Raw genomic sequence first — 26,181 nt, 5'->3', positions numbered from 1 at the left:
GATGCCTAACTCAGGAGGAATGGAGATTTCTAAAAGAAAAGAGGGAAGAAGGAAAAACAAAAAATGAGGAAAGATCAAAGGAAAAGAAGTACATTTTTTTTTTTTTTTTTTTTTTTTACAAAGTAGTAGGGTTACAATTAAGAATATGGCACAAACAGCAAGGACTAAAAAAAAAATAAGTAGTAAGAACCTATGACAAATATGTAAACAACATGATTAAGTTGATGTACTCAAATGTAGATGGAATGGTATCCAAATTATTAGATACAAGGCTATACCTCATATTATTTGACTAACTGACATTAAAGTAGCCTCAAGGTTACCTAATGACACCCTACATTTTGATGAATACAGAACAACATATGGAGATGAACTAGAAATTTGAAAAAAGGATGAGGGGTGATGATATCAACAAAGAAAAAACTCCACATCAAAGAGACAGAACTAGATATACCCTCACAAGCAGAATCAATAGCAGTAGAGATCAACACAACTGAAGAGAAAATCTATCTGTCTATCTATTGCCAGATGCCATAATCCCGTACAGGGTGGCCATTTGACTCGAGTTATTTGTTTTACAGGGAGGGGCACTAACCCTCCACCGACCCACTTGACACGTAGGGAGCACGTATGGTTTGGTTATATGGTTACCACCCAGCGTTGTAAATGGTTTCTTGGCTTACAGGAAACCATTTGGCTTGTCACTCAATGTAAAGCCACCTGTAGTGGAAAGAAAAGCAATAAGTACCGACAGGAAAGATGGGAGAAATAGGAAGAGAGGAGGGCAGGCACAGAAAAAGAATGATTAATGGTGACAAACTTATACATGCCACCCAAGACAAACACTTCGGATAGAGGTGAATATGAAGACTTGGCAGAAAGTACAATAGAGAGTTTAACCCTTAATGCCTATTTCCATCAACTGATATGATGAGTGTTTTATGCCAAATAGCCTAATCACATCAATTCAGTGGGGCCTGTAAAAAACTACGGAGTGTTTCCTTCGCCCTGATTATGAGATACAGTAAAAGCTTGATATAACGAATGCAGGATAAAATGGAAACTTGAGAAAACAACTTTTTTTTTGTAAGGTACTTACAACATACAGGAAGTTTTCCATTCTGTTGCAAGGCAGAAACAAGCTGGTTTGTCTGTGGCTGTGGAAGAATTGTGATGCACAATTCATATCCCCCCCATTTGGAGGTGAGTTTTTTACTGTTTTATTAATTATTATTATTGTGGGTTCTGACTGCTCTGTGTGTATCATTATGACTAGCATAGGCAGCATGTCTGTGTGTAGCAAACAAAGCTATTTAGCAGTAACTGTATATAGGCTTCAGGTCACGAGTTAGGGAAGAAATATCGAAAAAATCGCAAATTTCCGGAAAATTCTGTCCCATCTATTGTTTGGAACAGAAGCTTGAAAAAGCGGAATATTTGATAAAAAGGAATAGGAGTTGGCTGAATTATTCCCTTATATGAAGCTTTTACTGTACATGGCTTCAAGCCAATGAGAACTCACTCCTGACATGGCGTGAGGGGGGATTGGACCAACCCGGGTGGTGGGGGGCACCCCCTCGTCCGGGCCGCGTCGGTGCTACCTTCTACTCCACTCCCTCCTTGTCCCCCCATCACCCTCCCACCCCTCCACGCACCTGCATCTTTCCTCCCACCACCACCATCTGTGTCCCTTACCACCCACTCTTGCCCCTCCTCCCACCCTGCTAACCTTGTGTCCCCCCTGAACCCCATCCCATCCTTCCCTCGTTGTCTCTCACTACCCTCCCACCCCCTACAGACCCCCGAGAGGTATCAGGCCACCAAGATCTTACAAAACACACAGAAGTGCTTTCTTTTCATGCAAAAGGTTGGTTATTTTTCCAACACCTGTACCTATAGGCCTACTCCCCACAGGCTACTTTATCTCCCCACAGCCTAGTAATCTCCCCACACCTACATAAACCTGTTTTCATGGTTAGTGTGACAAAACACTTTTAACCCACGGCATCCCGTCGACGTTCTTTAACGTCCACACGTTTTGTCACTGCCAATCCCGTAGATGTACATATGTGTGAAAAAATTGCAAGGTCCCTAATTTGGACAATTTTCAATTTTCGTGAGTGATTTTTGGTACGTATACACGTGACACCTTCCTCTACAAAATGCCAGGCAGGGACAATGCCTTACCCAGCATGACTTCCTCCCCCCCCCCCTGCATGCCATTGTCTCAGAAATTCACCTGTTATCAGTGACCTGGCCAGTATAGCCATGTCATGCCACGGTATGAAATTCAGGGCCAGAGTGATTCCCCAATCAATGACAATGTGGAGGACAAACTTTACATAGCATTAGAAGAAGAAACAGTTAGAAATGATGATCAGGTAATGTGGCAAAAAAAGGTCAGGTATTAGTGAGTGAAACAATGCTTATAATGCCTATATTACTGCTTGAAAACCAATATACACTCGTACTACATATAAATTCGTACCAAGTAAATAAATAAATACCGTTTATAAGTGGTGTGAAATAGTTATCCTCCCATAGAACTAGTTTTCTTTGGTGCCAGCCTGATAGAAAACCCAGTAAGGATTGTGGAGTATTTTGAACCTCAGGTGAGCGATTTCTCTATGAATTTTCGATGTTTCTCACCAAACGCGAAGGTTTGAGCCAAAAAGAATTTTTCCCCTAAAATGGTCAGGACTGGGGGGAGTCAGTGGTGGAAAAGTGGTCGGGATGGGGCGGGTTAAATGACCTGTTTCAATAAGAAAAATAGGTAATCAAAATTTTCACATTTTAGATTGTTTCCAAGGAGTAACTATTATAAACTTTTGTTTAAATTTGACGCGCGATTGTGCGGTAACCATTAGGCCTACGGGGGTGCGCACTGCGTTATCAGGTGTGTAAATTCTTCCACTTTAGCTAGAACACAATCAATTTGCCCTTGGTGAAAGTCGCCAAAACACCCCCGAATTGCGGCTGGGGGAGGGGGGGGTACCCTGCCTAAAAATAATTGCAGTCTTAAGGGGATAAGAACCCTACTACATAGAATGGAAGAAAAATCTGAAAGAGTAATACTAACTGGAGGTTTCAACACAAACTTATATTGGAATACTCTAAATGTAAGATGCTATTAAAGCTGTTGGGATCAAAATCTCCTGGATCTTACACAGAAGTTTTTCCTAACACATGTAAAAGAAAACACCAGAAAAAGACAACCAGGAGAACTATTGTTATTAGATCCTATATTTACAAGAAAATGAGATTGGCAACAAAATGTATCACCCTCCTTTTGGCAAAGCTACCATGCAGTATTAAACTGCAATTTCAGGATAGCATATGATAATAGTTAACAATAATTAATGTTACAAAAGGAGCCTAAACTAAAAAATGGGCAACTATCATGATCTAAAGAAGTACTTTATAAAAACAGATTGGGAAATGGAGCTTAGAGGACAAGACATAAATGTTATATATAGAAAATTCTGTAAATTTTGCAAAACAGGAGCCCAAAACTATATCCCTCAGCATAAAAAACAGAAATAAGGATAAAGAAATGGTTTAATTCATCCATCCAGCCATCATCCAATCCTATGGTGCCCCAAGAGAAGCCTGGGAGCCCGGGGCTAAGCAAGTTGGTCCTGACATTTAAGACGAGAGTGACCAGCCTCACTTATCCCTGAGTCACATTACATGAGCAATAAACCCCAACCACCCCTTGGATATAAACCTGCACCAGAGCAATCTGATTGGAGTGCCTTAATAGCCCACTTAACCACCAGGTGCCATTATTTGGTTATATGGTTACCACCCAGCATAGTAAACGGTTTCCAGGTGTACATGAAACCATTTGGCTTGTCAGTAAGTGTAGAGTCACTCATAGGCACAAGGAAGAGAAAAGAATAAAGGAAAGAAAGACAGAAGAGGGCAGAAGGAAAGGAGGGAGAGGAAAGAGCAGCATTACATCAAGTGAGTGGATGGTGAGTTCCCCGACCTACCACATAATCGTTTAATACCGAATGTAAAAAGGCGAAAGAGAAAAGAGACTTACTGTGGAATAGATACAGAAGACATAAGTGAGAGGGCATATAACAACTATGAACAGGCTTGAAATGATCATAGAAGGATAAGGAGAGAAGCTCAAAGGCAGTTTGAGGAAGACATTATTAAAGTACTAATGAACCAAAGCTGTTTTACAGCTACATATGATGCAAAACTAAAGTTAATAATAAAATACAGTCCTTCATGGGTGAGGGGAAAATTTATATCAATGATGATGGTATTTGTGAAGTACTTTAAAAAAAAAAAAAAAAAAAAAAAAAAAAAAAAAATCCAACCAGCTTTTACACAAGAATGTACATCTGAGAGAGATGAAAAGGAACACGCATGCCCATACTTATTAAACAAATATAGGCGTACTGGAACAAGAGATCCAGGAAAAGTTGAACAAATCAGACAAAGGAAGAGCAAATGGTCCTGACAAGATTTCAGGTTATGTATTATATGAATGTGCAAATGAGTTAAGCTGATCAATATATTTAACATTCAAGGAATCCTCAATTCAAGGTAAACTACCTGATATTTGGAAGAAAGCAAACTTTGTTCCCCTGTTCAAGAAAGGAAATAGACAAAATCCACTTAACTATTGACCAGTACCACTGACCAGTGGTGTAAGTAAGATATTAGAAAAGATGTTCAGGAAAATTTGGGTAAATAAACTGGAAAAACACAATAGGATAACAGAAAGACAGTTCAATTTTAGAAAATCAAGTGATACTAATCTATCAAGTTACTATGATAAAGCTACAGAAACACTGCAGAAAAGAGAAGGATGAGTAGACAGCATCTACATGGATTTCAAGAAGGCATTTGACAGAGTACCATATCAAAGACTTTTATGGAAATTGTACCATCATGGAGGAATCCAAGGTAATCTGTACTGTCCGATGCAAGATTATCTTAGAAAAAGGGAAATGAGAACAGTACTAAGGGGAAATTACTCATCATAGAGAGCTGTGACTAATGGAGCCCCACAGGGTTCAGTGCTGGCACCAATTGTTTTCAGTACATAGGCCTATATATGACACTGACAGCAACATTGGAAATGGAAACTATCTAAATATGTCTGTTGATGCTGCAAAAGTACAAAGGAGGATTATAAACACAGACTCCTTCAGGGAGCTACAAGAAGAATTAAATAGGCTTCATGAATAGAGTAACAGATGGCAAATGGAATTCTATCTATCTATCTATTGCCAGACGCCTCAATCCCGTTTGGGGTGGCCACAAACAAATCGCCTCCAAGTCGCCCTGTCCCCCGCCATTTCACTCCCCTGCTCCCAACTCACACCCCCCTCTCTCATATACCTCTCCACCCCATCCCTCCATCTCATCCTCGGTCTCCCCCTCCCTCTTCCACCCTCCACCTCACTCACATACACTCTCTTCGTCAATCTTTCACCCTCCATCCTCTCCACATGGCCAAACCACCTCAGTGTGTTCCTCACAACGCTTCCTATCACATCCACATCCACACCACAACGCTCCTTTATATCCTCATTCGTCAGCCTGTCTCTCCACGTGACTCCACAGGCTCCTCTTAAATAACTCATTTCCACTGCTCTCACTCTTGACTTGTGTCCTTCCAACAATGTCCACGCTTCACTTCCGTACGTTAGAGTTGGTATCACAATACTGTCATGTAGTAACTTTTTTACTTCCATGCTCACTTCCCTGTTTCTTATCACTGCTTTTAAGGAACCAGCAACCTTTCTTCCCTGCTGTACCCTTTCAAGCACTTCACCCTCCAAACCTCCATCCTTACTCATCACACTACCCAAATACTTAAACGTACTCACATTTTCCAATTCCTCACCATCCAACCTCGCTGTACATTCACTGACTTCACCTCTCTCAAAGACCATCACTTTACTCTTCCCTACATTCACCTTTAGGTTCCGTTTCTTACACACTCTCTCAAACTCATCCACCAAGCCTTGCAGCTCCCCTTCGTCTTCACTCAACAACACAGTATCATCTGCAAACAACAGTACAGGGAGTTTCCAAACACTATCCTCTCTCACCAGGGCCACTCCAACATCCACTACCCTACCCTGTACCTCTTTTATTACCCCATCCATGTACAGATTGAACAACCATGGAGACATGACACATCCCTGTTTCAAACCAACTTTCACAGAGAAAAATTCACTTAGTTCACCATCCACACGCACTGCAGCCTTCGCACCATCGTACATACTCTTCACAGCATTCAACAACTTCCCATCTACTCCATATATTCTTAACACTTTCCACAATCCTTGTCTATCCACCCTGTCATATGCTTTCTCCAAATCCATGAAAGCCGCATACAACTTCTTTCCCTTCTCTAGAAACTTTTCCACTAAAGATCTAAGAATGAATATCTGATCTACACAACCTCTTCCCTTCCTAAAGCCTCCCTGTTCTTCTCCAACTAATTTCTCTGTTCTTTCTCTAACTCTGTCTATAAGTAACCTACCATACACTTTTCCTATTATACTAAGAAGACAAATGCCCCTATGATTACCACACACTTCTTTTTCCCCTTTTCCTTTGTACAAGGGAATAATTATACCTGACTTCCAATCCTCCGGGACTCTACCTTCCTCCCAGGCCAATCTGCACATCTTCCACATCCATTCTACTACTATCTCTCCCCCATGCTTCAGCATTTCACCACACACTCCATCAATTCCTGGGGCTTTCCCCGATTTAACTTTCTTCATTGCTTCCACAACTTCCATCCTACTGATTTCTTCCTGTCTTCTCACCTCCCTCCTTCTCCCAGCCATTCCCCAGCCACTTATACTCGCATTACTTCCATCCTCTACGTTCAACAATTCCTTAAAGTGTTCTCTCCATCTGCTCACTTTTTCTCCCTTCTCCACTAGTAATCTACCATTTTTATCTTTCACTCCCCTGCTAACTTCACTTCCACCCTGTCTTACTCTTTTCACTTCTCTCCAGAACATTTTCTTACAGTCCCTCCACTTTACACTCAAATTCCTTCCAAATTCCTCATCCACTCTCTTCTTACTCTCTCTTACTAATCTTTTATGTAGTTTGGTAAAAGTGGAAAAAGACCAGACTGGGATTATAACCTAGGAAGTTCAAATCTACACATATCTGAAAAGGAGAAGGACCTAGGAGTGATCATCAGTAACAGACTATCTCCGGCTGACCACATCAATGAGAAAGTAAGGAACATGTACACACTGCTTGTTAAAATAAGAGTAGCATTCACATATATAAATGAAGACATGCTGAGAAAGATAATCACATCATTCAATAGACCAACCCTGGAGTATCCATCTGCAGTCTGGAGTCCTCATCTCAAAAATTACATGGATAGGATATACAAAGGGCCACTACAAGATGGACACCAAGCTAAAGGGATCTAAGCTATGAAGAAAGACTAGGAAAATTAAACCAACCAACATTACCGTACAAGAGAGAAGGAAAAGAGGAGATATGATTATGCTTTCAAAATGCATCACAGGAAAAGAAAAAACAGATATATATGAAGAAACAACTGCAAGAGGGCACTGCAAAAAACTGCATAAAATGACAGATGATACAGATGATAAAGATGTAAGAAATTCAGATTCCCAAACAGAGCAATTAATGTGTGGAATGTGCTACTGAATGAAACAGTATGTGTTAGAACTATTTGTAAATTTAAGTATATGTATATGATAAAAATGGTTCAAAACACGGGACAGTAGGAGCCTGACTCATTCCTGTAAAGATACAGTTAGGTAAAAATACACACACATATTTTGCAACCCATGCAGTGGCAAAACCCTAATGCTGTGACTTAGTCTGAGGCCTCCCATGCCTTGCTTGTTGCTGTAGTGCTGTAACTAGCCTTGTGGCCCCTCTGTGCTCTGACTACTGTATAGTGAGGACGTATCTGTACATATCTACCCTCCAATGATGTCAACATCAGATGAGTACAGAATGATTATATTATGTACTATATTACTGTACTGTATTTGTGATAGGTGGGGGCGCTCACCATCCACCCACTCGATGTAGTGCTGCTGTTGGATGTCTGCCCTTTCCTCTCCTCCATCCTTCTTTCCTTCCATCCTCTTCTGTCTTCCTTTACTTCATTCTTTCCTTGTCCTTCTGCCTATGGGTACCTTTACACTTCCTCTTCTGTCTTTCTTTCCTTCATTCTTTCCTCTTCCTTCTGCCTGTGGGTAACTCTACACTGAGTGACAAGCCAAATGGTTTCCTGTACACCAGGAAACCATTTACTACGCTGGGTGGTAACCATATAACCAAATCATGGCGCCTGGTGGTTTAGTGAGTAATTATTGCGCTCCAATCGGATTGAGCCAGTGAAGGTTTATATCCAAGGGATGGTTGGGGTTGATTGCTCATGTAATGCCACTCAGGGATGAGTGAGGCTGGTCACTCTCATCTTAAATGTCGGGACCGACTGCTTAGCCCCGGACTCCTATGCTCCTCATGGAGCAATGTAGGATTGGATGATGGATGGATGGATAGATTACTGTACTGTACTGTATGTACTGTATTGTATTTCATGCTTAATTTAAAATTTACTCAAAGATAATATTGTAGGAAAGTTTTTAGGACAGAGGCTCAAGATGGACAGAAACACATTATCTGACTTGATGCCAAATGGACAGCTGACTGGAAGTACAGTAACATCTGGTGTGTGGGTTGGCAGAATTACGCCGTATAATTGAGAGTTTGCAGTACCATTTTAAGAATCTGAAAACCACCACCAGCATCAGCATAGCCAGATGACTTTAGAAATCACTTTACCACATGACTGTGAAAGGATTAACACATACTGAAAGAACTGCTCAAACATATACTGTAGTGATGTGGGCCACACATTCACTGATACCCCAGAATGCAGGTTCCACATTTCAAAACATGTTCTTTTACCTTCTCCAGACTTGCCAGTCTGTATGTTTTGAAGTTCCTCTTCTCATCGATGTAAGTGACAGCACCCATCAAAGGACAAAGAATAATCTTTGTGTGGTCTTCAAAGAAGTTGATCTGAAAAGACATGATGTCATAAATTTGTCATTACACATCACAGACTTAAAGCTATCCTGTGTTGTCGGTTATGTGAAAATATGGGACAGCACACATATGCGTATTTTTTTCTTTTTAAGTGACCGACTCTGGGCATAGGCTTCACAGCCTGCTTTCAGGGCCCAGTAGTCCTCCTATGTACCGCACACCTCTACATGTCACCACTTCGGCACTAACACCCACCGTCCATACTGAATACATGCCAGGGCTGTCTTATACAGGACTACTGTATTGGTATTAACGGGGGTATTTTTATGACATGTCGGCGGGTCTTCTGGTAGATCAGTAAAGTCTGATATGAAATTCAAATCCTTAAACTGTTCCCTGCCCCAGCGGGATTTGAACCCGGGTCCGTTAGGACTGCAGACCAACTCTCTACCGACTGAGCCACCGCCTCCCCCATTTAATGTAGCAAGTCTGTTATAAACTTCTGGCATCAAAGATTATTCACAAGAGTGCAAAAATAATGTGATTTTCAATAAACCACTGGTTATTAGAGGCCACTTAAATATGGTAGTAGTAAGGGGAAATGCTTTAGCTTTAATGGTAGCTGGAGGTGACCTCCTATCTTACTCTGCAATGACTACCAAGTGTTCTAATAGTAGCTCATGAACTTTATCAACCCCACCAAATTTGGTCTGTAATGGCTGTTACCTTGTTTTTAGTCTCTTGCTTCTTCATAAGAGGTCTTTATGCATATAAGCACTCTTCCATGAGATGGATATCAGATACTGGTATGTAACTGTACAGGTGCACTGATAACATACCTTTACTTCACCAAGTACAATGACAAACCATTAATTCTTCTGCACCTACAAAAAATATCCAGGTTTTTTAAAGGGGGAGAGGTTGATTTTCTTCAACTGCGATTACTACTTAAACAACTACTGTATATGTTAGCTTCTACATGAACTTTACTAAAACACATTGCATGGTCTACTAATTTTTAAGTGTCTTTGATTCTGGCTCTTGCCTATTGTAACAACTACTGCACAAAGGATATTCATTATAATGACCACCATCCTGGCCTCTGCTAGAGTGGGGGAGGATTCAGAAAACAAGGAAAAAGCAGAGTACAACAGAGGACAATAGAGGAAGAACTATCAACAGAATGCACAGTGAAATGGGCCATACACTAAGTTACTTACCATTCAGGCTCCCAGAATCCTGCCTCCATCTCAAACCAATACAAATATATTTGGCATTTTTTTGACAGATGCACTTCAAATTATTTAACAGATAATGTATAACCAGGCAGTTCCACTGCCCAGTTTTATCGCTGCCATCAGTGGAAGGTGTCCCTCTCCAACACCCATCACAGCTTTGCAATCCTATTATATTCCTTAAGTCCCATTTCTCACATTAAAATAAATGGAACTGTTAGGAACATAATACGGCTGCACAGCTATGACTGGTGCTGGAGAAAGACACCACTGTGTGAAGCTACAAATGTCTTTGACCCATCAGGTGAAGCCAAGATTCTGGAGCCTTGAACAGTGAGTGAATGGGAGTATGGCACATACGCATGGCCAAACAATGGTTAGTATCTCATTCTATTGATTTTTTCTGGCTCTCTGGACCCTACCTTAACCCACCTTAAGGAGGGAAAAGTCTCGATGATGATGATGATAGAACGATCAAGCATTATCAAAGTTAATGTGGCCACTAACACACCTTTAAGTAACCATCTTGCAGTCTCCTTGCTAAGTTTCTGCTTCATAATAAGACCTTCATTGTACTGATCACTTTTATTCCTCGAGCCATTTTCCTCTCCAGCTCTTTTTTACACTTACCCTCTTTACAACATTCTCTCCAGTTTCTCTATATTATACATGCTCTTGATGGCAGAAGTATAAAAGCAACAATCAGGATGACAACATTTATTCTCAGTGCATGAAAAAAAGCAGATAAATTATGAACTGACCTGTAATGTGCCATTAGTGAGGTGCAGGATGATGGCAGAGCGAGTCCTAAAGTATGTTCTCAAGGAGGGTATACGGGCCAGTTCATCACCCTCACGAGGACACATGGAAGCAGCTGCCTTAAGCAGGTGCTCATTCATGTAGTTACGGAAGTATCTCAGTAGTGTTACTTTCTTGTTCAGTGGTGCAGGGTAGTTCTTCAACTGGTGGTAGTGCTCTGCATTATTTCTCTCGATGTAGTGGATATTTCTGTAAGAAAAAAAATGCAATGATCCCGTGCTTATAATACATAATTGGTACTGTGCCTAGTGTGTGATAACGAAATTGCATGATAACGAAAGCAAAGAACCTGTGGCATTTATCCTAATTGGTACCAGGCACTGCAATTGTAAACCCAAATTTTCCAACTTACAACAGTTAAGATCCACTAAATACATACATATTGTCACGGTAAGTATTAAAGACACACATAGGCATGGTTAGGTTAATAGAAAATGATGAAAATGACACTAAAGAAGTATGTACCATATAGAGACCTGAGATGGGCTTGAGGTAAGGGGTCCTGAGGTTAGGGGGTGGAGAATTAGTGGTCTCTGCAATCTGAGATTAACTCCTCAATTAAAGCTTCAATTTTGAATCCCTCAAGACCATCAGAAACCACAGATTTTGCACCATCATTGTTGGCAGAAACCACCTCAGGTGTGTGATAACGATTTTTAATTTTTTGCCCCCCTCCCCTCCCCCCCAGCATAATAATGACAAGAATGCGTAGTAAATGGTTTCCTGGTGTACAGGAAACCATTTACTATGCTGGGTGGTAACCATATAACCAAATTTTGGCACCTGGTGGTTTAGTGGGTAATTATTTCGCTCCAATCGGATTGAACCAGTGAAGGTTTATATCCAAGGGATGGTTGGGCTTGATTGCTCATGTAATGCCACTCAGGGATGAGTGAGGTTTGTCGCTCTCATCTTAAATGTCGGGACCTACTGCCTAGCCCCAGGCTCCTACACTCCTCATGGGGCAATGCAGGATTGGATGATGGATGGATAGATAGACCTTTGAGTTTTTATTCTCAGATTATCCTGGAATGGCTGGCCACTTGTTATTCTAAGTATTCTTTTTACTTACCAACTCTTAAAGAGTGGATGGATGTCTGCATCAAGTGTCTCCAGCTGCCTGCACCAGGATTCAAAACCAGGCACTGCTGGGCATGCAGGCTCCTAGCTAGCAATGCTAACCACTCAGCCATCGAAGTAGTTATCATTTACAGAGTACTGTACAGATTATCGTTCCACCAGTGTCCGCTATATAAATGACCCCACGTATTCACTGCAGAACTAGATTACTCCATCAGAAAGGGCTGTGCCTTACTGCTTCTCATCAACTAATACTAGCAAGAAAACACCGGCTTTCCCTAATTGTTATCTAATGCAAATGCAGTCAGCTTGCTTATAATATACACTTCCATAATGCTGACTGCCTGTAACAAGGAAGGTACTTGTTTAGGTCCTAAAAGTTACCAGAATTCAGTTACATCAATCACAACACAGGCCATGTGACAGCTCAGAGACTCAATAGTGTGGGATGAAGGAGTGGATGGTGAAGGTACTGATGATAGTGTGAGGTACTGATCTAGATCAGTTCTTAACCTGGGTATGGGCACCAAATGGGATGTGAAATGTCATTTCTGGCAGTGCAAAACATGCCATCCAGCTCACTTACAAAATCATTAAGTTAAAATTCATGGCAACCGCATGTGTCCCCCATGGCTGACTGTATTTTGAGTCCATTATACAACTGATTCCTGGCAAGAGGTGCAAGAAAAGATTCTGGAATCGATGGGTGTAAACACATAATGAGGTTTGTACCACTGACCTAAATGATACTGTGCTGTGATGGTGTGGGTGATATTGTAGTCCATGTAATGGTGAGGACTGCCTCCATTCTTCAGGTCAGTTACAGTATGGTGTGTTTTTAACAGTGTTTAACATTGGTACACTCTAAGGTAATGTGGACAGATTTGGCGGTCATTAGGGTTGACTCTAGGGAGGGTGTCAACCATAAGTCATTCTTCCCATAGACTCTGTATCTACCATAACACAGATTTCCATAACTCTGTTCATGATGTCAGCTGTAGCAAAGGTGAGCTGACGGTACAATACTGACCTTGTGCCACTGTGATCATCACAGATGACATGTACTGTACACTCTCCACCACCATCCACTCTACCCTTTCTCTAACTGATGAACTGTCATTTATGCATTTCATTGATGGTCAACACTGAAACAAGCATTCTGAGCAGCGAGACATGGTTGTAAGGCTTACATTAACTAAGAAACTTACTCTCCATCAGCGAGGAGCAGCAGTTTAGTGAAGTCGTTGAAGAGGACACCAATAGAGTCATCACACAACTGATAGCCAAGACCGTACTTGTCACTGTAGTCCACCCACTTGCTCACCCAGATCATGGGCACTGCTGCTGGGTCTTCACTCTCCTCTGAGTTATGAGATATCCAAAATTATTGGTTACACTGATTACATGCATCTGATCAAGACCTATCATGTCAGTAAATTTTAAACTATTTCTTAAGTGTAAAAAAAACAAAAAAAAAAAAACACACACACACCATGCACAAAGACATAAACATGTGAACACAAGAGTTTTAAAATATTTGAAGGAACAAGGAAAAAAATGACAGGAAGACAGAGGAAGAATGTAAGAATTCTTTTTGGTGAGTGATGGATATGAAAGTAAGGAAGTGGTATGTGAGGAACCAGAAGTGAAAGAAACAAGGGGGATAGTTGTCAATATGAAAAAGAGAAGAATGAGTAAAGACAAAACTGGGGCAGTAAATATAAAACTCATGTATAGTAATGAAGACGGATTATTATCTAAGAAAGGGGAAACTGGAGACTATATACATAAATTAAAAGAAACCTAAAATTATTTGCTTGGTGGAGACCAAATTTTGTAGTAGGTGGGGGCACCCACCATCCACTCACTCAATGTAGTGTTGCTTTGGGTGTCTGCCCTTTCCTCTATTCTTTCCTTCCTCTTCTGTCTTTAGTTCCTTCATTCTTTCCTTTTCCTTCTGCCTATACTTGACTTTACACTCCCTCTTTCGTCTTTCTTTCCTTCATTCTTTCCACTTCCTTCAGCCTATGGGTGACTCTACCCTGAGTCATGAGCCAAATGGTTTCCTGTACACCAGGAAACCATTTACTATGCTGGGTGGTAACTATATAACCAAATTTTGGTGCCTGGTGGTTTAGTGAGCAATTAAGGTGCTCCAATTGGATTGTGTCAGGGCAGGTTTATCTCCATGGGTTGGTTGGGGTTTATTGCTCATGTAATGCCACTCGGGGATGAGTGATGCTGGTCACTCGTCATCTTAATGTCACGACCTACTTGCCTAGCCCCGGGCTCCTATGCTCCTCATGGGACAACATAGGATTGGATGATGGATGGATGGAGACCAAATTACCCCGGGATACTGATACAAAATTTTTGGATGGAACAACTATAATGTGTGGAGGAAGGACAGAGAAGGGAAGTTTGGGGGGGGGGTGATGATTCTAACCCACACTGACTTAAGAACAAAAAAGACAGAAACCGAAAAAACCATGGCTGAACTTTTGGGAATGGAAATAGAGGACTGCTATGGAGAAAAAAAGAGATGTAATAGTATTATACGTCCCCCCAAGCCAGGTTATGAACAAAAGATGATTATGAAGAGTTGACTGGAGAATCCGTCATAAAGATGTGAACTGGATGAAGAAACATAATAATAATCATGGGGGACTTGAACTGTAGAGAAGATAAAGGGGAAATTATGGATGCTGGGAACAATGAGGAATCAAGGGTAAATATATTGATGGAAAACATGTTAATTCATTAAAGAAAATACAAGAATTGGAGGAGATGATGATCATAAAGGTTGGACTTGGTATTCACAAAGGACCTAAATGATGTGAAGAACATAATGTACCAATGCCCCTTCATCTGCTTATTGAGATGGAAGTGGTGGGAGTAAGGAAAGGAGAAAGAGATGAAAAACACAGACTTTGCTCCCTAAGGAACTTTTTCTGAAGTGTAAAGTGGAACAAAATTAATGTAATTGCAAATGCTGATCAGAAATATGAGTTTCTGGTAAAAGTATATATACAAAACAGGAATTAGTAAATATGTCCCAAAATTCTCGACAGCAACGGTAAGGAAGAAAAAATGGTTTAATAGGTGTAAAATGGCATTTGAAGCAAGAAACAGAGCATGGAATAAACTGAAGAAGGTACAGTAAACCCTCGATATAACGAACCTTTTTATAGTGAACTTCGGATATAACGACCCACCATTTCCAGGGCGAACTTCCACCGGATATACAACCTTTGGTTGCTAAATCCGCCAGAAGTTCGCTCCCTGGCATGGTAAGTGTACTGTAACAGTACACTTGGACCTTCAGTTTGCGCAAATATGGTTGACAATGCGCACTGCATTTTTGAAAATGCACATAATTCAAATACTATAAACAATGCAATATAGAACATGGTCAACATCCTCCTCAGTCAGCACATTTTCACCGCATTTTACTCATCTTTTTATTTACACACACACATTTTACAGACTTGTATAGTAGTATATTTGTTACAAAAGGTTAACCATAGAAAAATTTTAAAAAAATCAATTGTTGCATTCATGTATATTTGTTACACACACACACACACACAAAAAAAAAAGCCATGTTGCATTCGTGTTACAAAAAATTAACTTGTGTTTATCAGCATTCTTTAAAATCAGCCTTATGGTTGACTCACCCAAGCCAAACTCCCGACTGATATCACAATTTCTTTTTCCTGCTTTCTTCATTTCTATACCCTTCAGTTTAGTATCTAAATTAATCTTCTTGTTCTTCTTTGCAGGTGGTGGTGCCATGGTAAGAATTCACGATTCAGTGAATATACGTACAACATGTGAATCATGCCTGGTAGACCCGAACAGTGCGAGAATGTTTGAATACTAAGTGGGAGTCGGGACACCTAGACTAAGGTGACCTGAGTCCTGCTTTTAGGTGGGACAGTCCCACCTGCTATTTTGAAGTCTATCCCGCTTTTTTAATTGTACAGTAAACCCTAGTTATCCGCGGGGGTTAGGTTCCAGAGACCCCTGCGGCAGGCAAATTCTGCGGATACTCAAGTCATCATCACAAAATGGCATATTATTTGCACATAAGCTAAGCATGTCCCTGAAAAAATAAATACATGGTTTGAATATTACATATACATATTAACACTCACCAAAAGACTGTGTGTTCGCTTCATAACCTTCATACAATGATGATGATTGCTGTACGACGATGATGATTGTTGTATTGATGACGATGATTGCTGTATGATGACAACGATGACTGTAGTGCAGTTCCTACAGTGCTAATGTGGTGAGGCGACGAGATGTGTGGCAGCACCGTAGGTAAGCTGTGAGACTAGTCTGACCCTTCCAACAGGACGCCAGATAACACCTTATGCTCTCTCTTTGGCTTAGAAGGATTGCTTTTATCCTTTACTTGTTCCTTGGGAGCCACTTTTCACTTACACATTGAAGTACGGTAGAGTTGTAAACACGAGGTGGGCGATGATGACGTAATGAACTGATTGGTGTTTACAATACGAGTGGCGGAGTGGCAGGAATGTCCGTGGGTGCAGGTATGCTAACTGTAGCTACAAAAGAAGTGAGAGTTGCGTGCCAATTTCAAATTAGGTTACAGTGTATAGTACAGTATTAACCCTTTGAGATTTTCGGCCCTCCGCCAATTGTGTCTGTGCCAGATTCAGCCTGGCGCACATACAGTGCACCGTTGTGCAGCAATATTTGTACTTAATCGGCCACTGTACAGTAACTTCTTATGGTAGACTAGTGAATGTGGTACAATTTTAAAGCTGAATAGTTGCTCTTTATCGCAGTATGGTTGAAAAAGGTAAATACCGTAGCTAAAAGGCCAATAGGACGAGTAGAAGTCAGCCGAAAAGGAAAAATCACACACCCTTCCATAGAAAAATATTTGTAAAAAAAAAAGTATTAGAGTTACATGAAATTTGATTGCACCATGTCAATCTACAGTAAATTACCTTTCCATTGATATATAGGTTATGGCAATTTACGTTAGTTTTCACAGAGAAAAGTGAAAGCTCTCACTGTCACACAGGCAAATATCCATGCTGGTAATACTGATATTATTCATGGTAAAAGCGAATTTACTATGCATATCTCTCTGATGTACTTGTCAGTGTAAAACTAAATAGTTGGAAAAGGATAAACAGGATCGTGTATGTAGAACAGGCCCAGACAGGATATGGAAAACATGCAAAAAACAAATGTTGTTTCATATGACTTCAATTTGAGTCATCAGAATCTCAACGGTTGGATTTACGATGACGCGAAATCGCGTCCTCGGAATCTCAAAGGGTTAAAATAAGTTTGATCTTCGGAAACTTAAATCCACGGATAAGAAGGGTCTATCGTATCTAAAATATCCCACTGTTTGTGCATGTTATCTTAAATTTCCCACTTTAAGAAAATTACTATTATATTAGTTATAACATGACCTTCTTTTATGAAATTATGATAAATCAGTAACGTTATGAATAATCCAAACAAAATGAAATACCGAACTGTCTGGTCACCTTACGCATTCCATTCGCCTCGTACTACGGAAAGTAGTTGGAACGGCTCACTCTTCCCAGACGTGACCGCACAATTTAAAAATAAGCGCATAATATGAAAATTATTTAATTGTATTTTTGGGAATGGTGCCCGCATAGCTGGCGAATTGCACAAGTCAAATGCACATTTTTCAAGGATGTACTGTACTAAATTACATTATGGGCATAGTATTTATATGTACAATTTCATAAAGGATGGTATTTACTGTATAACTACATAAACCACTGAATTCTCCATGTGAAACTTCATAAAGTTGTGGTTGCGCAGGCAGGACTGAACGACTCCATGGATATAGTGACCTTGGGTCAGTAATCCCTCGGTTAATAACGACCGTCGGATATAGCAAACTTTCGGATGTAACGACACCCCTCTGCCCAATTAGTTTGTTACATCGAAGGTTTACTGTATAGCGATAGGGCTTGAGAGGAATATATGCAGGTAAGAAATGAATACAGTAATACCTCACTATAACGAACTAATTGGGGCCCAAACCATTCTGAAAAATGTGAAGTTCCGATAAAAGCAACATCCGGACTTCCCCCTGCTAATCCTGACTTTTTCTGATATATCAGACATTAGTCTGTACACTGATAAATATGTATTTTATTTAACTTATCGTGATGAACATAGCTGAAGTGGTCAGTGGCTTTACTGGTCTTTTTCCGATATACAGTATAGGAATTTAGTCTGGTAGCTCCTCGAGTCCGATAAAAGCTAATTCTGGTCTACTGAAGTCCGTTATACTGAGGTTTTACTGAATGTAAGCATGCGGAGAGAGGACGAAAGGAAATACAAAAAAGATAGTGTACCAAAATGTAATAAAGAACCAGGGCTATTTTATAGGTTTGTAAAAAGTAAAATGAAAGTTATGGACAGTATAATAATGTCACACTGAAGGACAGAACATTGCGCAGAAGTATGATGATGCTTGGATGTTCAGCATTTAAGTAATTTTGTGTATGGGTAAGCCAGGATGGTTTCAAAAGAGAGATAAAGTGTAAACTTAACTGAACGAAACACTGTAAAGATGTTAATTTGGAAAGCCCCTGCAGGGAGACTACTCAAAAAATTAACTGAGGTTCTAAGGATGACTCTCAAGGATGATGAAGATGCCACAATCATGCAACATGAAAAGTAGCGATCAAATAAACAAGGCTGACCTATACAGTAAAGGCCACTGTATGCAATACACCTAAGGTTTGTACTAGAATATTAGTCTATCACCCATGTATGTCAGTAAGTGCAAATCTATAAATTGTACATAAAAATCACCCATTAACTTGTTGGTAATCTAGTTTCAGCAACTCCTCACGTAAATACACGTAAAAATATTAATTTACTTCCCCCCCCCTCCCCCCTCCTAAAACATGAGCTCAGTACTTTGGTGATGAATACATTAGCTGTACAGAACCAACTTTACATACCTTCATTTATATTCTCCTTTTCATCTGGCTTGGACAAAACAACAGAGGAAATCTGGGTGTACAAATCTTTGAGGTAACAATCTGAAGGTTCATCTGACTTGGGTGGCTGTGCTCCTGCCTGTTGACTATCCTGCTGTTGCTGCTGCTGCCTTGCAGTGGTACCACTAGTGGAAGGAACCTTCGTTGCTAAACCTTCCTTCTTACTACCATCTTTGTTGATAACTTTCACTGGAGAGCCATCTGAAACAATAATAAAATACAGCATTACAATGAAGTCTATATTTTCTGTATTTTATCACTTCGAACACAACTTTTCCTAAGTAACAGACCTTTGACTTTTCCCTGTGTTTACCTAGTTTGCTTACTTTATTTATCATTCATGTATCAAGAACCACAGTAGTGATTCATAAAATTTAATACAGTCAAGCTGTTAACGGCGCATTATTGATACTTGAAGGCAATTCCGTGCTTGAATGGCTTCTCACATGCTTGCAATGGTGTAGAGGAATGGAAAGTGGATGATCATCTTTCGATTAGGTGTTTTAAATTAGGTCAGGGACACATACGGTGACCCATTAAGTACGACTGGCTAGTTTTTATCCCCAAATACTGAACAGACTTATAGACCTGTGAAACAATAATATAATAATAATATGAATAAACTGGCAAACTTCGGATTTACCATACTTTCTTATTACATTTCTTTTCCACATTATCAATGCTTGGCTGACTTAAACTACTGAAAAGGAACCCTCTGGATGTTGTTTCAAGAATAAATTTGCTTCCTATGACTGTTTTTGGGTGACTGTTCAGTTAGGGTTTTCAGCAAATTCCTGGTTGACCACTACCGTGGTTCATGATACAAGCAAGTTTATCAGGTCACTGCTCGGCGGTGGCCCTCTCTTCTCTCCACATCTTTATTCTTGGAAGTCATCCCTATGCAAATGCGTTGAATGGGGAAAATTTTCTTTAGGTGAATAAAATATAGTCAGCTACTTTTGACCTCCTGTTAATGATACACCTCTTACTTATAAATGATATGAATGACAGCTGCTAGGACTGTATGACTTGAGTTTGCTAATCAGAAAATGCAGATTCTCACCCTTTGGCTTAGGCACAGAAGAACTGACCAAACCACCCCATCTCATTCGCGAACGCTGGACGGTAAATAGTAAACACAGATTTGGAATGGGGAAGGGGAAATTCGACAACAAAAGTCTGTGGTAACCACATGCCAAATTTCATTATCTATTAGCTATGAACCATTCATAAGAATACAGACCCTAGGTCAATGATCGCTTTACTATAAGCGGACCCCAGGAAAATGTACGCTTTACTTTAAGCAGCAGAAAGACCTTACCAATTCAATTCATATTCCTCCAGTATGTTTTCTGTATTTTTCTGACTATTATCAAGGTGGTAAATTACCTTATCTTGTTCAAAATTTCCCACCTGTTTTCATCACGTTCCTTGCCGTTCCTACGAGTGTTTTTTTTTCGGCGCAATGGAAGAAACTAAGCACACCCGGAGAAGGTTTTTGTTTTTCAATTTCCCACTGTGGGTTAGGTTAAATTATTAGGTACAGTTAAGCTACATTAGGTTGGGTTTAGTTAAACACTTAGGTTAGAAGACCTCTTCCGCCATTACGCTGATGAATCAAACAAGAGTTGTTACAGCAGAACAGCTAGAAACAACAGGGAAACGATTTAACAAGAAACGTTCATTGACTACCCCAGAAATAATCAGAAAAATACAACAGGCTATAAGAGAGAAGATGAACTGATTTGGTTCGGTGCTTCTACTGCTTAAAAGTAAAGTGTGTTTACCTAGACCCTATTCATGGACCACGATATATTTTCATTCATAATTCATGAAATAGCTGTATGTAAAATTAGGATGGCAAGAGGTTGTGTAGACCAGATATACATTCTTAGGTCTTTAGTGAAAAAGACTCTAGAGATGAGAAAGAAGTTGTGTGCGACTTTCATGGATTTGGAGGAAGCATATAACAAAGTGGACAGACAAAGAATGTGGAAAGTGTTAAGGATATATGGAGTAGAGGGGAAGTTGTTGAATGCCGCGAAGACTATGTATGAGGGTGCTTAGGCTGCAATGCGTGTGGATAGCGAACTGAGTGAATTTTTCTATCTGAATGTTGGATTGAAACAGGGATGTGTCATGTCCCCATAGTTGTTCAGTCTGTATATGGCTGGGATTATAAATGAGATACAAAGTAGGGCAGTGGATGCCGTAGCGACCCAAATAGGAGAGGGCAGCGTTTGGAAACTCTCTGTACTGTATTGTTAAGTGAAGCCGAAGGGGAACTGCAAGGCTTGGTGAATGAATTTGCAAGTAAGAAACGGAATCTAAAGGTGAATGTAAGGAAGAGTAAAGTTATGGTCTTTGTGGGAACTGAAGTCATTGAATGTACAGTAAGGCTGGATGTGGAGGAAATGGAAAATGAATGCGTTTAAGTACTTGGGTAATGTGATGAGTAGGGATGGAAGTTTAGAGGGTGAAGTGCTTGAAAGGGTACAACAGGGAAGAACGGTTGCTGGTTCTTTGAAAGCAGTGATAAGGAACAAGGAAGCGAGCATGGAAGTAAAAAGGTCACTGGATGACTATTGTGATACCAGCTCTAACGTATGGAAGTGAAGCTTGGGCCTTGTTGGAAGGACACAAGTCAAGAGTGAGAGCAGTGGAAATGAGTTATTTGCGAGGGGCATGTGGAGTTACTTGGAGAGACAGACTGACAAATGAGGAAGTGAAGAAGCGCTGTGGCGTGAATGTGGATGTGATAGAAAGCATTAGGAGAAACAAAAGTGCTCCGGTGAAATAACGATGTCGATAATTCAATGGTTTACATTGGGGAGCGGATACAGCACACCACGCTGGGTGAAAGAGTATTGTATGTATCTTGCCGCTCATTCAACAATGCAGATACGATGTCATCTGGGCAGATAGTATGGAAATGGGCTGCTGAAATTGCCCTCATTTAAAAAATAAGGCCATTCCCTTGTCACGAGAAGGCGGCTCCACAGCCGCATTCTCGTGGTTTTGGCCGCCGCCGCTTCTTTCTTCTCAAGTGCCACCACTGCAAGAACCAATGCAGCAATCACTCTCCCCTCAGCAAATTCAAGAAAAGCCATGTTGCGTCTGGCACGTATAACTCGTGTGAGACGGTGGGACGGCCTGCGGTATGCTTTGTTTACATTTTTGCCGACCGTCGGCGGCGTTCGAGGAACGTGTGTGATAGGGTGTTCCAGCAAACCAGGAATGCGTTCCGTCGGCAAACCATAATTTCAGGTACCCCCCTTAACGAGGAGAGTGTATGCGAGTGAGGTTGAGGGGGGAGAGGGAAGGGGAGGCCGAGGATGAGATAGAGGGATGGAGTGGAGAGGTATATTAAAGGGGGGAGGGGGTGAGCTGGAAGCAAGGGAGTGAAATGGTATTGGGCAGGGCGACATTGAGACGATTTGTTTGTGGCCACCCCTTACGAGACTGAGGTGCCTGGCAATGGGTTAATAGATAGAAAATTAGAAAAACACAATCATCAGAAATTCAGACAGACCTAAGTTATACCCTGTTTGACTGACCTGTGCCCCTGGGATGTATAAGGCGAGTAGGGTGTGTTTGATTCGCGGCTGCTGCTTGGCCGCCGATGAAGTCACCGAAGTAAATGCAGTCTTGCGGACATGTATTATACTGCAGCATGCGGACGTAGATGTACACCGTGGGTGGATAATATACTTCAAACATCACTCACTGTTTAATAAAACTAATCTTTTATTTTCTTTGATAACGGAAAACTTTTTATGTTAATTTTGATCTCTTTCCCTTCGGAAATTATTCCATATTTAAACTGGCTGCCTATATTGCAAAGCAATGTACAAATATATGTGTTAAAATAAGCAGAGCTGAAGATTTACATCATCGGCGGCTGCGAATCAAACACACCCTATGCGCCACATACATCTCAGGTGCATAAGTCAATCCAATAGGGTTATAATGGGGATAGAAGAGCTGGCTGCATGACAACATCAAGGTCGCCTTGTACAGATAGTTTTTAAGAGTAGGGTTAAAATGGCAAACATAACAAGATACAGGGAGGTTACCAAAGAGTAGGGCAGTGTGTGTAGGTAACGATGTAAACCGAAACACTGCAGGCATGCCATCCCTCTGAGCTGAAAAATCCATCATTCCAGCCGTTGAATCATTTCTGTATTACGACAGGATCACCACCTGAACAACCAGTACCGCGTTCCCAAGTCCCAATGAACCACCATTACTACTTATTTGACGCCACATCTCATAAATACATGTCAGCAGACAATAAGTTTTGTAAACATAATGTTCTTCTCGATGAGAAGTAAGAGGGTCCTTGTGAGAGTTCTAAACCTGGCACACACCAGTGAGTAAGGAGGTCGCATCTACTGCTACCGACGTGTACCAAGCGTAGTTAACCAGACTTAGGCATATATGGAAGAGGAAGGTGAATATCCTTTAGCGTATGTGCTAGGGTGAAACTATGCATTATAAAAACAAAAGTTTCTATCTTCGCTTGTACTTGTGCGCAAAAACAAGTTTCAGTTGCGACACAATAAATATCTGCATTCTGCATATTTAGTAAATGCAACTAGTACACGCATGTCGAGGGAGAGAAGAAATTATTCCGGGTAGGGAGGTAAGAGGCGGGATTGGTGGTGCTGAGAACGAGGTCTGGGATGGCCCCGATAAGTTTTATTACCTGAGAAATCCTGGCGCGGACGGCCTCCCCATAGTGCCTCTATAGGCAAAACTTAACAGACACGCATCCTGTCAAAACGGTATGTGAAGTGCCCACCCTCACGGGAAGTCCAGGGAGAGGTGTCACAACACCCACCCCAGGAATGCCCCATGGCCCCACACCCACCCAAGGAGGAGACCATGGGGAGGTACATAAGGAGAGCGCAAGGCCCGGGTGATACGGGCCGAGGTTCCCACAACCCGGCGCCCCTGTTCCCCTCAACACGGCCACCAGCAGGAATGTAGTCCCGGCAGACCACCTCACAGCCGGGCCAGCCCTCGCCACGACCAGGGTGGGACTTGTCCTGGTAGTCCCAAGCAGCACCGTGGTGATGGCCACTGTATGAACAGGGAAGGAAGTGACAGCCACTGTACGCACTTCGGCTGCAGCCACTTTTGGGACCAACCCCGAGGTGACGGTCACTGTACGCAACAGGAGGGAAGTGACCTTCACTGTACGCACTTCGGCTGGTAACCCAGAGAGAGGCAGACCCGCGGTGATGGCCACTGTATGCACCGGGAAGGAAGGGACAGCCACTGTAAGCCCTTCGTCTGCCATTTCCTTAGGGAGCAGCACCACGGTGATGGCCACTGTACACACTGGGAAGGAAGAGACGGCCACTGTCCTCTCTTCGGCTGTTGTCTCTAGGGCCTGTCGACCCGCAGTGACGGCCACTGTATGCACTGGGAAGGAAGGGAAGGCCACTGTACACCCTTCGTCCACTGCCCTTGTGACTATCCCCTTGGAGGAAGTCCCTGGCTCGGCCCACCACCCATCCAGAGGCCGAGTGGGATGCCTTTCTCTCTCTCAACAAGTGGAACCCCCCAGAGGAGTTGCAGCTAGAGGAGCTGTGGTGAGGGTCCATCTTGAGCCTGGGGATTCATACCCTGCAGCCAGCCCCTGGATGATACCCTCTGCTGACGGACTCCATGAGGAAGGGACGCCGCAGGCAGCTCCTGACGGCGGTCCAACCCTGCAGAGACCACAGCTCCCAGACACCCAGTGGCACCCATAGGACTCCGGGTAGTGACCTCCCCAGCCCCACCCGTGGGCAGTCCTCCTCCAGGAGCAGACGGAGGCAAGCCCGCCTGCTGGCCCTGTTCGACCCCAGTAAAGAGGGCTGCCTTCCTTGTTGAGGCCCCACCAGGAAAGAGACTCCCTCCATGCCTACCAGCAGCCCTGTCTGGACGACATCGCCCCCAGCAGTAGTCCCGTGCCTCCTACGGGAAGGCACGCCTGACGAGCTACCTCCCACGCCCAGGTGCCATCTGTAAGTCACCCACACCCCCAACAGCCTAGGCCAGAGTCTATTAGCCTGATTGTGTCCCCCTTAACCTGTCTCTGCATACTACTGTCATTGTACTGTACTGACTGTAACTAAGGCGATATACGTGTAAGGTTGGTTAGCCGAGTTTTTATGCCCTGTTCCTCTTGTTGTGTATTCTAGTTCTGGTCTCAAAAGAGAACCACGACTCAGTAGATAATTTTCTAAGGACGAGAGGTCGACCAAAGAACACCTAGCATAACAGTATGCATGCTTAATCCGTGTAAACAGGAATGGCTGTGTCCCATACACATACACTGTGTGTGTGTGTGTGTATATATATATATCAATGTTACATAAGATCAGTACGGTACATAATACATGGATATGAGTCTTGTCGCCTGCTATTCTAATGGAAAAAGAAAATTATGCCCATATATTAAAGCTGTGCTCATTATGAAGATCCACAGTTTCGGCCTGAACACAAAATAATGTTCCTTGACTACTCGAACGTGAAGACGGCGCTGTTACCGAATCCGAATGGAATCCTGGTAATCCGCTACACTGGCCTCATCAGTGTTAACAAATCGTCAGACTTGGAAATTTTACTCCAAAAAATCAGCCCAAAAGGACTTACAAAACTGTTAGATTGAACACAATATTTTTTCCCAGTCAAACTGCTATTGAAATTCATTAGATTTGGAGGGAAACAGCTTAAAAAAAAAAAAAAAAAAAAAAAAAAAAAAAAAAACTGAAGGAGGGGTTCGGGTCGGATGCAGAAGATTAAACAGTATTTAATCATCACAATAAGCATGAACTTACATATATGGGTAAAATTTCTTCCATTTATCAGAATATTTCATATCGATCTCAATACGGGCACCTGGTGCTGCGTGGATACTATAAGTATTATCTGATGCCAAAGTACGCACCTACAAAAGAGTTTCGCAC

At 41.7% G+C, this 26,181-nt stretch overlaps 1 protein-coding gene across 1 annotated transcript in view; it reads right to left on the bottom strand.

The window, feature by feature from the left end:
• The window catches only part of polo (Serine/threonine-protein kinase polo), a 290,744-nt gene that overhangs the window by 10,509 nt on the left and 254,054 nt on the right, over positions 1-26,181 (bottom strand). The window contains exons 7-10 of the mRNA XM_080277925.1: positions 19,181-19,420; positions 13,385-13,538; positions 11,039-11,285; positions 8,962-9,075 (exon numbers count right to left, since the gene is read on the bottom strand). Coding sequence (XP_080134051.1) covers positions 8,962-9,075; positions 11,039-11,285; positions 13,385-13,538; positions 19,181-19,420 — 755 coding nt within the window. The remainder of the gene's footprint in view (positions 1-8,961; positions 9,076-11,038; positions 11,286-13,384; positions 13,539-19,180; positions 19,421-26,181) is intronic.

The sequence above is a fragment of the Coenobita brevimanus genome, chromosome 71 (genome assembly GCF_032717465.1).
Source record: "Coenobita brevimanus isolate Jiangsu-jjx chromosome 71, ASM3271746v2, whole genome shotgun sequence".
NCBI lineage: Eukaryota > Metazoa > Arthropoda > Malacostraca > Decapoda > Coenobitidae > Coenobita > Coenobita brevimanus.
The sequence above is the reverse complement of the archived record's forward strand: the minus strand, read 5'-3'. Positions and strand labels throughout refer to the sequence as shown.